This window comes from Amblyomma americanum, chromosome 1 (genome assembly GCF_052857255.1).
Source record: "Amblyomma americanum isolate KBUSLIRL-KWMA chromosome 1, ASM5285725v1, whole genome shotgun sequence".
In the NCBI taxonomy this organism is placed as follows: domain Eukaryota; kingdom Metazoa; phylum Arthropoda; class Arachnida; order Ixodida; family Ixodidae; genus Amblyomma; species Amblyomma americanum.
Window position 1 is genome coordinate 143,924,712 of NC_135497.1, and position 13,994 is coordinate 143,938,705.

The 13,994-nt window shown below is 51.0% G+C and overlaps 1 protein-coding gene across 1 annotated transcript; it reads left to right on the plus strand.

The window, feature by feature from the left end:
* The first annotated feature begins 1,891 nt into the window (after nucleotides 1-1,891).
* Nucleotides 1,892-12,844, plus strand: LOC144113799 (protein argonaute-4-like). Its single transcript, XM_077647134.1, has 3 exons — nucleotides 1,892-2,005; nucleotides 6,796-7,190; nucleotides 11,515-12,844. Exons 1-3 carry the CDS (start codon nucleotides 1,960-1,962, stop codon nucleotides 12,787-12,789), a joined length of 1,716 nt encoding a protein of 571 aa, XP_077503260.1. The 5' UTR covers nucleotides 1,892-1,959; the 3' UTR covers nucleotides 12,790-12,844.
* The last annotated feature ends 1,150 nt before the right edge of the window (nucleotides 12,845-13,994 follow it).

The following is a 13,994-nucleotide window of genomic DNA, read 5'->3' on the forward strand; positions in this document are numbered from 1 at the left end:
TGTTGCTGTCGGCGCAATGTGTCATAACCGGAGTTGCAGACGAGGGAACATCCGCGAGTCCTTGAGCGAGAAAATGACACGTGGCCCTAGCAAACGGCGTCTCCGATGTTGTTCCTTCTGTGGCCGCGTTTCCAGTGTGCTATTCCGAACAGGCGCGGTGTCGGTAGAGATAGCGTAGGCTGGCAAAGGGAAGGCCAAGATAAAACACTCCTTGGTGGCTTTTCCGCCCTCTAAGGGTAGGGACGAAAGAGGAAGTGAAAAAAAAAACGCAGTGAGAAAGAGGCAGCGTAATAGAGGGCTACGCAGTAATTTCGGCCGCTTGGCGTTCTTTACGAGCACGCATGTTGCACAGCACACGGGCGTTTTTGCGATAGAAAGGTCCCATGAGGTGTCTGAAATAGAGCTGCTCGATTGAGCAGCGTAACAGTCCATGGGCCGCCTATACAATGGATACCAACGCAGCACTAATGTTCAAAATGTCCTACGCTAGAGCTGCAATTGGGCATGGATAGAGCAGGGGTGGAAAAGAGCATCTTTTGCTGAGACAGCCGTCGTCGCTTCTGCGGACGCAGTTGATGCAACGCACCATTCTCGTTTCAGTAGTTCCCCTCAAAGCTCCTTGAACTGTGCTTTGTTTGCAACGCGGCAGTGGTTGGGCATAGCTGGAGCCCGTCGGCAGGCCCGTGCACTTTCCTCTATCGTCCTGTAATCGCAACAACATGGATGGCTTGGGGAATGTATAAATTCGGACATCGATGCCTGCGATAATCTTACAATGCCATCGAACGCGGAGATTGCCAGCGAGACGCGTATCAGATATTCCGACTGAGATAAGCCTAGGCTAAAGTCGCCGACTTTTTTTTTTTTGTCGCCTCGCACATAAGCAGACGTCAAAGTTTGGCGGCTCCTCTTTACCGAGCGAGTGCCACGGTTGTGACCAGCGAATCGTGCTTCGAGACCTCCATCGAGAGCAATGGCCACCTCAACGACAGGACATTAACTGAGATTTGCGCCCGTGTGATGTTCGATGTCAGTGCAAGTTAAGATCCCCAGGTCGTCCAAGTTATTCCGGAGCCCTCCACTACGGCACCTCTTTCTTCCTTCATTCTCTTAGTACCTGCTTTATCCCTTCTCTTACGGCGCGGTTCAGGAGTCGCGGGTATGGGAGACAGATACTGCGCCATTTCTTCTCCCCAAATATTATTCAGACTGTCACCTCACATGTGGGCAGTAAAACATGTACACTCCTTACTCCGAGACTTAACCACGCTAGCACGTGGCAATAAAATGAATTAAACGGGTGCATCAAAAATACATAGAGACATAAATAAAACCTGAAATGTTGAGAAATCGCTACAGTTATTTATTTGCCGCTTTCTGGTGTCTCAGTCATATGGAAACGCACGGACTTGGACAAAATGGGAAATGAATGCTAGCAGCACTCGTCCCATTTTCTCACTTTGTACGTCGGTGACATCGGTATGCGCCTCTGTATTTTCCGAACTAGTCCCTCTCAGCAAAGTAGCCTATAGGACTAGCTGGGTTTCGAAGCGCAGTTACCCTCCACTTGTAGTCTTCGAGTTCCACAGCGCGCGGGCTCGAGACGTGTCGAGCCTTTGCGTTCCCATAAGGAGCAGTGGTAGCGCGACATCATACGACAATTCCATTTGGTTCTATACATTTTTTTATGCGTTCTTGGATGCACTTTGAATCGCCGGCACGCGCATGACGTCTCCAGCCAATGACGAATGAACACGGAGCGTGGCGTCGCATGAGCCAATCGCAGAGCGGAGAAGGCCACTATAAAGGAGCAACACCGCAGCCTTTCTGCCCTTTCTTCTTCTCCAGTCGCTTGGCCGGCAGTGATTAAGAGGTGCAATTACCAGCTGTGCTTGTGGCTCCGGAGAAAGGAATGCGTAGTGCCTCTCAAAGTGCGCGCCGTTCTTCTTTAAAATTACAATGCACAACGGCAAGAAGAAAAGCGACTCAGCTGATGGGCGTCCAGGTGCGTAGCGTATTTCCTTTCGGTTCTGTGGCCTTCGCCGCGGCAGCCTGGTTTGGGTGCTCCCTTTGTTCATCTGCCGTCACTTGGTGGCTGTTTTAGGCCTAAGCTAGTAGGCTATGATGATTGTGTTCTAAAGCATTATATTTTTGCGAGACGGCTGAACGAAATACGTGAGCGTGGCTAGCCGGTTTGTTTCTCTATTATGCACCGTCGTTTTTATGTTAGCGTGAGTGACCGTGACTTTAGAGAGAGAAAAAAAAACTGGTCTGGTTGAGTCGAAGCGACCTCGACAACCTTTAAATCGCGTTAAGGTTGGTTCACGTGCAAGCGACTGAGCGGCGCGTTGCAGCAAAAAATTTGCAAAATTTTCGAACCTCTTCACTCTGGCCGCTTGACCCGCCGCGACGGCTCGAAACGGTTTCGTGCGCCGCGGCGGCAGAAATCGCTAGCGTTTTCGCTTGCATGTGAAGTGGCCTTTGGACTGCGTACGTCGGTCGAGCTCCGGGCTTGCGCCACTCTGCGCGTCTCCTGTCCTCGTGCTTCCTAGTGTCGCCATATGCAACGCCGGTAATTGGCGCGCTGCCCCAGGGCTGTGAAGAACCTTGCTTGGTTCGAACAAAGCGCGCACGCTTAGTGAAATGGCAAAGCCTTCAGCTTGCTCAGTCTCGAACCCGCGTTGTGGACAATGCACTCCTTCGATGTCATTATTATTCGTCTCTTGTTTGGGCCCCCAATGTTTTGCATTGATGCTGCAGTCTCGGGAATATATGATCTAGCGGCAGCATTGCTATACGACAGAATGTATGCGGAATGGACAAAATTTCTAAATTCCAGGGATGCTACGAACGTCAGTGCTAACAGGTTATGTGAAATACCTAACCGAAAGGCAAAACCCAATACAAAGGATCGCGTCGCTTCGCTTCACATCATGTTTTTTTATTCTGTTTTTTTCTGAGAGTGCCAATTAAAGGGGGTCAATCCCAGCCGCGCATTTGTGACCGGCGGCGCGTTCCTGCCGTGAATGCGTTTTCGAACTTTCGCCTTGCGCATGCGCACTGTGCGTCTCGCCGCTCCTCGAGCACGCGCTTCTGCACGCGTAGCACGTGCGCCTGTGTGGTCCGGCCATGCTGCTGACCTGACACGGGGCGGGTGCTGTGGAACGCTCTTCCGCTTGGTCAGTGCTTTGATCCACGGCACGTTTCCGAGCGCTGTTGTTCTTGATGCATAGCAACCCCTCCGCAACTCCGCGCCCCAATCCCCTGAGCGCATTTGCGATTTCTTTATGGTTTATTTGGGTTTAACGTCCCAAAGCGGCTTAGGCTATTAGGGACGCCGTAGAGATGGGCCCGGAAATATCGGCCACATGGGGGTTCTTTAACGTGCGCTGACATCGCACAGAACACGGGCTTCTAGAATTTCGCCTCCATCGAAATTCGACCGCCGCGTCAGGGATCGAAACTGCGTCTTTCGGGTATCGTGTTTCAGCGTCCTAACTCTGTTTCCGCTGCATTTTTTGCTTGGGCTATCCGCATTAGCCGCCGCGCTGGCTCAGTGATTAGGGCGCTCGGCGACTGATCCGGAGCTCCCGGGTTCGAACCCGACTGCGGCGGCCGCCTTTCGATGGAAGCGAAACGCAAAGGTGCCCGTGTGCTGTGCGATATCGGTGCACGTTAAAGACGCCCTGGTGGTCGAAATTATTCCGGACCACTGCACTATGGCACCTCTTTTTTCCTTTCTGCTCTCAGTCCTAACTCTTCCCTTACGGCGTGGTGGAGCTGTTCACCGAGATATGAGGGACGGTTACTGCGTCATTTTCTTTCCTAAAAAACAATTTTCAGCCCCGACCCCGGCGGATGCGTTTTTATGGAGGAAAAACGCTAAGGCGCCCGTATGTTGTGCGATGTCAGTGCACGTTTAAGATCCCCAGGTGGTCGAAATTATTCCGGAGCCCTCCACTACGGCACCTCTTCTTCCTTTCTTAATTCACTCCCTCCTTTATGCTTGCCCTTACGGCGCGGTTCAGGTGTCAATGATATGTGACAGATTCTGCTGTAATTCCTTTCCCCAAGAACCAATTATTATTATTATTATTATTATTATTATTATTATTATTATTATTATTATTATTATTATTATTATTATTATTATTATTATTATTATTATTATTATTATTATTATTATTATTATTATTTCAGCGAAACCGACCGCGGCGGCTGCGTTTTCATGGGAGCAAAACGCTAAGGCGCCCGTGTGCTGTGCGATGTGAGAGCAAGTTAAAGATCCCCAGTTGGTCCACATTATTCCGGAGCCTCTCAGTACGGCATCTCTCTTACTTTCTTCTTTCACTCCCTCCTTCATAACTTCCCTTACGGCGCGGTCACTTGTCCAGCGATATATGACAGATACTGCGCCATTTCCATTCCCTAAAAAACCTATTAATATTATTATTATTATTATTATTATTATTATTATTATTATTATTATTATTATTATTATTATTATTATTATTATTATTATTACTTCAGCAAATGTCTATTTTCCCCGAATTGTGGTCACTATTTATGGCGACTGAGTGTATTTTGCTTATAGGTAAGAGTGTGCACTCTATGGGGCTGCCGGGTAAAATCAAGCCGGCTTAACAACTTGGCGTCCCGCTGTGGGGCACGATGAGTGGCAGGGTTTTTGTTGTTGGGACTGAGGGAAGAATGAAAAGTTCAGGGGCCCGGCCACTGGCTCAAGCTGATCCACAATCGCTGCCACTTGCAGATAATCGCTGCCACGGGCAGACAGTAGAGGAGTTAAAAGAGATAAGAGAGGAAATAGTGAAAGAAAGGACGCGCGTCGCAACGACCGCGTCATCTGAAGTGACGACGACGGTTTAGCAACTGGTACCTCCGGTGACAAGGAGCCCTCGCGACATGTGCGAGAGCCCCTGCATCGCAGCTCAGCAGGGCCAGGCAGCCACCTCATCGTCCCCTTCCCGTGAAGTGACAGCTTTACTGCTACCCTCCGTAGCTGCTTCGCCGTGTACGCGAGTTTGACCTTGAACCGAGGAGAAACCACGTGACAGGTTTGACGTCACTCAGCCGCCACCGTCGCGTTCATTGTGATCATTGGCATTGGCGTTGACGGTGTTCTGGACTCCGTCACTTTTGAGGAAAGAAGGGAATTGGGCAAACGTTTCCCACAACCAGCATGTGCTGACATCCTCCGTGACAGCAAGCGTTGTCCGCGGTAAGAAAGGTGCATTCTTTACGCCCGATATATAAATGTAAATAAAAATAATGTGGACTCGCTCAGCTAATCCAGGATATACAAAGCGATAGATGTCGGCGTTCACTGTGTTCATTGGCGTTGGCGTTGGCAATGTTCTAGACGGCGATGGCTTTGAGCAAAGGAATTATAATTGATTTTGGGGGAATGGAAATAGCGCAGTATCTGTCTCCTATATTGTTGGACACCTGAAACGTGCCGTAAGGGAAGAGAAAAAGGAGGGAGTGAAAGAAGAAAGGAAGAGAGAGGTGCCGTAGTGGAGGGCTCGGTGAACAGCTCGGTGCTACTAGTGGCGCATGCGCAGTAGTGACTAGGGAGCGAGAGAGAGAGAGAGAAATATCCGCGGCGAGGCGCCCGTTGTGACGTCATGTGCCTCCTCCTAGTACCGCCACGGCGAAATCGCAAGTTAGCGGCCAGTAAAGCTTCCGCTTTAAAAAATCGAAGGCCGATTACGGCAGACGGTAATTCGGAATTTGAGCGCAGCTCTTCGCAAGCTGCCTGCTACCGCTTGGCAGGTGTCGTGCTACGTTGCTAGCCACACTCCGGAATCGTCCGGTAGCAGCCGCCTTCCGGCTGTCCATTACTCTCGCCGTGTCAGGTGACGCTTCGCTCAGCTACTGCCTGCCAACACGTCAGCTGTCAGGTAGCATGTTACACTGACTACGACGCGGAACGCAGGAACGGGCGAGCTGCGCTCTAGAATAAAATAAACTAAAGAAGTCACTGCAGTTGAACACGAAGCGAAAAGCTTCACCACGTTTGATAAAGCAGTCGTCGCATAGGCCGGAGAAGAACATTGAATGACCTTCAGCCCAACCACGTTAGCCGTGTATGACCATACGTGGTACAGTTATGGCGTCGAACTCTTGGCTCCTGACCTCGACTCATGACCTTTAAGTTGACCTCTGATGTTTGACCTTAGACATTGGATGACATTTGGGTTCACCTTTGACCTTCAACACATTCAATGGAGGTGTAAGACCATGTGATACTACGTCTAAGCCACGTGGTTGTGTGGGTATATACTCTAGAACGGCTGTCCATCCAGGCGCTCCCATTGACGAGCCTGAGACGCTTAGCAAGCGTCTCAGGCTCAAGACGCTTAGCAAGGCAAGGAACAAGAGGTGCTCGTTATCACATGCATGACTCAAGCCAACAGTGACCGAACGAAAAAGCGTAGGGGATGTTTTTATAAAATAATTTGTGGTCTTCATCAGTGGGGCTTAATAGGGCAATAACTTCTTAAAGAATCTCTTTGCGACGCTAAACACCCATAAAGAGACGAAACTTTTTAAAGATAATTGATTAGAAAGCAGAAGAAAAACAACCATTTGCCGCCGGTGCGGTCCGAAACCCATGACCTCTGAAATTCGCGTCCGGTGCTCTACCGAGCTAGGGCGACGGCTGTCCAGTCTTCTGCTTTCGGTGGTGTATATATGCGTGTCGTAACGATCGCTATGATCGAAAACGCAGCAGATATATCAAGCCGACGTCAAATGGGCATTTTCGGCTCGCAGCGGTGCCTTCCGTCAGCGGTGGCAACCAAGCCACCGCTTCGCCCCCCGGTCCGTCGCGGGTTTCGTTCGAGCAAGCACTGCAGCAGGGCGTTGCGGCCAGCCCGCAGCCGCGCGCCGTCAGCGGCAGCCAGACCCCCGCCGCCGAGCGCAGCGCTCAGCCCAGCGTGGAGCCCAGCGGCTACCGACCCATCTATGGGGCCGCCGCCGCCGCTGGTGCCGCCAACGTAGCTGCCAGCAGCCCCTGGCCTGCATCCGCGGCAGCCGCTGTGAGTGGCTGTCAGCCGGCAGCAGCTGCCCCACCACCGTCGCCGCCACGCACGTCGCCCGTTGTGGTGACACAGCAAACACCCGAAGCTGGCGACCAGACCACGCCCGGCGACGATGTCAAGATCAGGGTGCGTACTGCTTGCCGAAAAGGGCTTCAACTTGAGCCATATGCTATGTATCTCGTTTAACCTCGTTATAACAAAGTAGAAGTTCGTTCCCGGCTGTTACTTCGTTATATGCAGTGTTGACCGTGTTTCCGAGGGGAATCGTAATTACTTCGTTACATCCATTATTTAGTTATAACCCATGCTGTACAGTTCGTTATGCCAGCGGTCTATATACAGTAGCACCTCTTTACAACGAAGTTGAAGGTTTCCGGCGATTGCTTCGTTATAGCTGTAGCTTCGTTATATCCGCCCTAGGCCGAGCTTCCACGTGCAAACATAATTTCTTCGTTATATCTGTTGTTTCGTTATAAACCGCTTTGTTACAAAGAGGTTCAACTGTGAGCTTGAAGGCTAGAGGAAAGCTCACCTCTCCAAAACATCGACTTACACGCAAGGTACGAGAACCGAACCCGGGTATAATACAACTCAAGAACGAAGCGGCATGTGCCTCTCGAAAAAGGCCCTTCAGCCAATGGCGATGACTGGTTTTCATGACGCCATGGTTAGTCAATCGTCTTGGACCTGTGTTACATCTAAGGGAGTGGCAGATGAAAGGAGATGAACCACCGTTTAAACAGATTGACAGCGGCGTCCGCAGAATCAGCTGACGCCGTTGGCTACAAGGCGTCCTTTGTAGGGCATCCGTCGCTTCTTTCTGGAGCTGCAGCCGACTATGCAGGGCTTAGTTTTTACTACTGCAAAGTGGTGTGGGTAGCAAGAATCGTGGTAGTGCATGACGTATAGGGCCCTCTGGAAGTGAAACAAGATTTACTCTGCTGACAAATTCAAGATCACGAACAACGTTTCAGAACCGCTACGGCTTCCTTGGTCAACAATGAGGAGGGCAAGGCGAGTGGGTGAAATTTAAAAGCGAAGTTTGTGTTGTAACGACCGTATTTAGATGAGTGGTTCGAACCCGACCGCTGCGGTTGCGTTTCGATGCAGGCGAAGCGCTAAGGCGCCCGTGTGCTGTGCAATGTCAGTGTAGGTTGAAGATCCCCAGGTGGTCGAAATTATTCCGGAGCCCTCCACTACTGCACCTCTTTCTTCCTGTCCTCTCACTCACTCCTTTTTCCCTTCCCTTACGGCGCGTTCCAGGTGTCCACCGATATGTGAGAAAGATACAGCGCCATTTCCTTTCCCCAAAAACCAATTTTCAAATTTCACAGATTCTTCTGAGGTTCAGGGCCTCAGTCGTCGCCTGGATAAAGGGTGGCTCAAGCAATAGGTGCGTAGTCAGGTTTAGCCATTGGGTTCAGTACTTACACACCGGCGGCCGAGTGTTGTGTTGCCACCGTGAGAAATTGTCTTTAAAGCGAAGGCTTTACTGGCCGCAGGTTGAGCTGTTTCGCGTGATACCTGGACAGCCGTGCTGCGCATGAACAAGGAGCAGTGACGACACAGAGCGCATTTCTCTCCCTAATCACTACTGCGCATTCGCAGCTAGTAGCACTGAGCCACAGGTGTTCCGCCGCTGCGCACCGCAGAGCCTTTCCTCGAAATCCAACTTTCAATTTTGTTCTCTCTTTCCTCTTTCCCTGCCTCCTTTATCCCTACCTTCATGGCGCGGTTCGGGTGTCCACCGGGATGGGAGACGTTTACTGTGCCATTTCTTTTCCTCAAAAACCAAACAAAACAAGTGAGCCGACGGCGTTCATAGAATTCATTGGCTTTGACAACTTTGCAAAGACCGTTCATTTTCATGGAAAGAAAGACGCACAACCGGCTCCGTGGGTCAGTGGAGACCTCAATCTTGCTTTCGCTTTGTATATCCTGGATTAGCGGGGCTAATCCAACCCGCCGCTCGGCTACTGATCCGGAGTTCCCCGTTTCGAACCCGATCGCGGCCGCTGCGTTTTTATGGAGACAAAAACCTAAGGCGCCCATGTGCTGTGCGATGTCAGAGCACGTTAAAGATCCCCAGATGATCGAAATTATTCCGGAGCCCTCCACTACGGCACCTCTTTCTTCTTTCACTCCCTCCTTTATCGCTTCCCTTAGGCGCGGTTCAGGTGTCCAACGATATATGAGACAGATACTGCGCCATTTCCTTTCCTTAAAAACCAGTTATAATTATTATTATTGAGCTAATGCACATTAATTTTTTTGGCGGGGGGCAGTACTTGTCTCAGTACCTGTCGCAATACATGGCGCAGTACCTGTGTCACATATATGCGGACGCCCGTAAAGCGCCGAAAGGGAAGGGACAAAGGGGGGGGGGGTGAAAGTAGAAAGGAAGAAGTGCCGTAGTGGAGGGCTCCGGAATAATTGCGACCACCTGGGGATCTTTAACGTGCTCTGACATCGAACAGCACACGGGCGCCTTAGTGTTTCGCGTCCATCGAAACGCAGCCGCAGCCGCCGCGGTCGGGTTCGAACCTGGGAACACCGGACAGCAGCCGAGCGCCCTAACCACTGAGCCACCGCTATCAGTGTATTGTCTTTTTTATCCACGCGTTAAATGGGCTTTTAATCCGAGCGAAATTATGCTCTGTCGGGCCCATATATCAACTCTGGCAAAGTGATGTTTCCTTGGCCTGTAGCTGGAGTTGATTCTTTTAAATTACCCGCCGGCACATTCTCATTTCACAGAAAGATTCCTGTTATTCATCTTTCGCTGTTAATGGGCGGCTGCGGCGTCTTTCCGACCTCCACGAATGCCGAAATTTCCACGGTAGTTCCCTGTGCCGAGCTTCGCCGCCGGGTGCCGGTTTGTTTCATAACGAATAATTAAAATTTTCAAATTTTGTCGCCCCAATCGGGACGATTTCTGTGGGCGACCTTGGACGTGTGACGTCACCAGCTGCATGCCCCTCGATATTTGCTCGCAGTTTGCTCAAGAAGAAGAAAATTAAGTCCTTTGTTTTTGGTCATTTCACACAACCAGTGGTCTGTCGCTTAATCTCCAGTTTAGTCAGGCAGCGCGACGAGAGGTTCTGCGACAGTATGCATGACGACAAGCTTCAATCTTGACGCCATACTTTGGGAGAAACCCAGTTTTGGTTTCCGCGTTCCTTGTTTTTCCTCTTTTAAAGGGCTTCTACTCAGGTTTTTGAAAAACGGTTTTTGAGGCACAGAGAAGGGACTCTTAAGAAATGTGATGGGAATGGGAACACAATACCACGTATAAACACATTCAAAATCGCCCGCAATTACCATTTGAGTGGTTCAGAAACTTTGCAAGAAATGCTTCCACATCAGTGGCGCCATCATGGCCTTGGTTCCCTGAATAAAGAAATTAAGGGAGAGAAAGAACTTGTAATTACTCTCTCGCTTTTTGTTGGACATCCCGACCACGCAGTGCGGTTCCCTTATTTTGCAATCGTCCCGATGGTCCCTGTCATAGGTGCTCAAGATGGCACAAGGCTCTGAAATACCTTCCGAGGAAAGTACAGGGTCGGTCAGAAGTTCTCAGGCCATAGGGTCTGTTTTTGAGCTGCATAATCAGGCAGACATGACACCCCCAAAGACTCAAAATATATGTAGAGGGCGGACGAGGTATCGTTCTATACTCTGCGAACCCTGATAGCTTTTTTGGCATCTTAAATGCAACGATATGCCGATGAAAAAAGCAAACCCTGTGGCCCCTGAACTTTTGACCTACCGCGTACATAACCTCGCTCAACCGCTACGTTCTCTCGTCACAAACACCTGAACCAAATATTTCTACATTGAGCACAGTACCCACAATACCGAGCGAAGGTTGGCGAGCTCTTTCCCGCGACTTTTTCACGCCCGCGCATTTCTCCGCCTCGCTCTCGTGCGTATTTCTGTTCAGATCTGTCTGTCGGTTTAATTCAGAAGTAAAGCAGCTACTATGGCCGGTGCCAGTAATAAGCGTCGGTTCAGCGGGTCAGAAAGCCCGCCCCCCCTACACACACACACGCCGGGGGAATCCCCGAACGGGTCGGCAGCGGGCGGTGGGGCCGAGTGGGTAGGGCTGGCTGAAGAGCGCCGACTTGTGAGCAAGAAACGAGTGGCGAAAGGAGATGGAAAGGCTCGAAGACGCTGAAATTTAAATTTTGACTACAGATAAATTCGCTTGCACAAAACGTTTATAACATTCTCACTTTAAGGTATTCATGAAGTGCCGTCCTTTAATGGGCTCGCTACAACACACAGGGTGCAGGAGGCTTTTTCCATTAATACTCACCGGAACCGGTCCTGCACTGTAGTGTAGACCGAAGACCATTCGGCCTAACTTATGTGACGCTCAACACACGAAACAGTGCATGCCTACTTATTTCTTCATGCCCTGCTCTAATTACCACCAATCACGGCGCAGGAGCTCGAGCGAACCCTGCCCTCTCACTTCCCGCGGCGGCCTGCCCACGGCCAGCTGGGCCGGACCATACAACTTCTGGCCAACCACTTCAGCATTGAGATACCGACTGGCAGCGTCTACCACTACGACGTCGACATCTCCTCGGAGACTGCCCAGGAGACCAAGGTTCCTGAGCAGAAAAAGTACCCATGTCTCAGCACGAAGATCAACAGGATTGTCATCGAGCTCCTAGTAAAGAAGTACCGGCAAGACCTGGCCAACTGCATCCCGGCTTTTGATGGCCGCAAGAACCTGTACACGCGCCGCCAGGTCAACTTTCGCGAGCGGACATTCACTGTCGACCTCGAGGAAGACCAAAGATCCCAGAAGTTTATAATCAAGATCCAGTACGCGGCCACAGTGAACCTGGAGGCCCTGCATGGCGTCTTCGAAAAGCGCGTACAAACTGTGCCCCATGAAGTCCTCCAGGCCATAGACATCGTCTTGAGGCACAGCCCCTCGATCAACCTTGCACCGGTTGGACGCTCGTTCTTCAGACCGCCGGGACCCAACGAGCACAATGACCTCGGAGGAGGCCGGGAGGTGTGGTTTGGCTACTACACGAGTGTTCGACCCGCCCAATGGATGCCCATGCTTAACGTCGACATGTCAGCAACAGCATTCTACGAGTCGCTTCCACTGGTCGACTTCATGTGCAGGTTCTTAAGCGACAGCCGTCGTGTGTTGACGCCCACGGACTTCCGGTCATTGCGGGACAACCATTACGTGCGCCTGAATAGGGAGCTCAAGGGACTCCGTGTCAAAGTGACGCACCTTCCGTACCCGCGCAAGTACAAAGTGGTCAAGATCACGAGGGAACCTGCGAAGGACATCTATTTTGAATCAGAAGGTAGTCAGATCTCCGTCGCCGACTACTTCCAGAGCCGCTACAGGCGCTTGTCGTACCCGAACTTCCCTTGCGTGCAGAGAGGCAGCCCGACGCATCCGGTCTACATTCCTCTGGAGGTGTGCGAGCTGGCCGAAGGCCAGCACTGTCGGAAGAAGCTCGACGAGAGTCAGACCGCCGAGATGATCAAGCGCACGGCCAAGCCGCCAGCCAAGCGCTTCCACGAGATTCGTCAGTCTGTGCGCGACATGGTCAGCAGCTCGGACAAGTACCTACGAGAGTTCGGCGTCAAGATCAACACTGAACCCACTCAGGTTGTGGGCAGAGTGCTCGACCCGACGGGGTGGGCAAGTTCCGCAACGTTCCTCCCTGCACGACCGTCGTCGTAGTTGTTGTTTCGTATAATACGATTTATTCGATTTTAATCTCCTCTCTTATAGTCACGAATCTGTAATGTTAATAAATCTGTCAATAAATAATAATGTCATTAAATCTGGTGGACGTGAAGCGCCAGCTCCGAAAATAATGGCATAGGCAAACCTAAGGCTACAAACATCTGCGGTTACTTCTAGTGCGCATGTGGCACGGGTAATAAAAGGCCACACACGCCACGACCGTCGACTCGGTGGTCGCGCACCCGCTGGACTTCGGCTCACTTCGGCATCCAGGTACGCGACCTCTTCTCCGCTCTTGTTGCGACTGTCAGCGGGAACAAATGGTCTGCGGTGTTTCGTACATATCGCTCGAAGTTCCGTTGCCCATGGTTCCATATCCTATAAGCAGATTATAATAAACGGGCCCCCTTATACTGTCCGAGTTGAGGCCCTGGGCTGCAGCCGCCCGCCTCCCCTTAATCCATCGCTGCTCAGGAAGTTTATTGACACACCAAGCCTACATGTTCGAACTGTTTAAGTACCCTGCGCCCCGGCGCCAGTGGTTATTCCCGACTTCCTGACGAAGGCCTACAGCGCCACTTACCAACGGCGCAGCTCGACTACCGCCTTCAGCGTTCAACACACCGCGTCAAGATGTCGCTCCTTTCTGCTCCCCTAGCGGTTGCGTGGAGGTGTGTTCTTAATCCTGCTGGTGGAAGCTTTTCCCTGTCTACGATGCGTTCATTTCGTGCATCGATGATTGCACAGCCGCAAACAAAAATTATTGCACGTTTATATCTTACAAAGCCGTAGGCTGGCAGGCTAACCTTCCGATTAAACGATTACTGCATTGGCCCACAGTCAGCTTAGTTATCGAGTGAATGATAGAAATTCGGCTTTGGAAGAGGCTAACTCCGTGTTTCATTACTGCTCTGCAATGTGGTGCATGTACTGCAGGCAATAGTCGACAAGACGCTGGCGCGACTGCAAGGAGTGGAAGAGGCGGTTTCATTGTGTGACGTCACACGTGAACGCGAGCTTTACGAAAAATGAGGAAGGAGCAAGAGGCCAGTGTGACTGTCAGATGTACGCCAAAGGCAAACTTTGAGCTTTACTGTATTTGCACACGACTGATGCTTGTTAGTACGCAGTGAAGCAGTGCTTTTTTTTCGGTGCAATTTATATATGTTCGATGTAAACTTCACGATGAAGACGTTTCT

Bases quoted from the DNA above. Each gene is read 5' to 3' on its own strand.
- LOC144113799 (XM_077647134.1), top strand. From the start codon at position 1,960: ATGCACAACGGCAAGAAGAAAAGCGACTCAGCTGATGGGCGTCCAG. The intron at 2,006-6,795 runs GTGCGTAGCGTA...TTCGGCTCGCAG, and splicing joins CTCAGCTGATGGGCGTCCAG to CGGTGCCTTCCGTCAGCGGT. The intron at 7,191-11,514 runs GTGCGTACTGCT...ATCACGGCGCAG, and splicing joins GCGACGATGTCAAGATCAGG to GAGCTCGAGCGAACCCTGCC.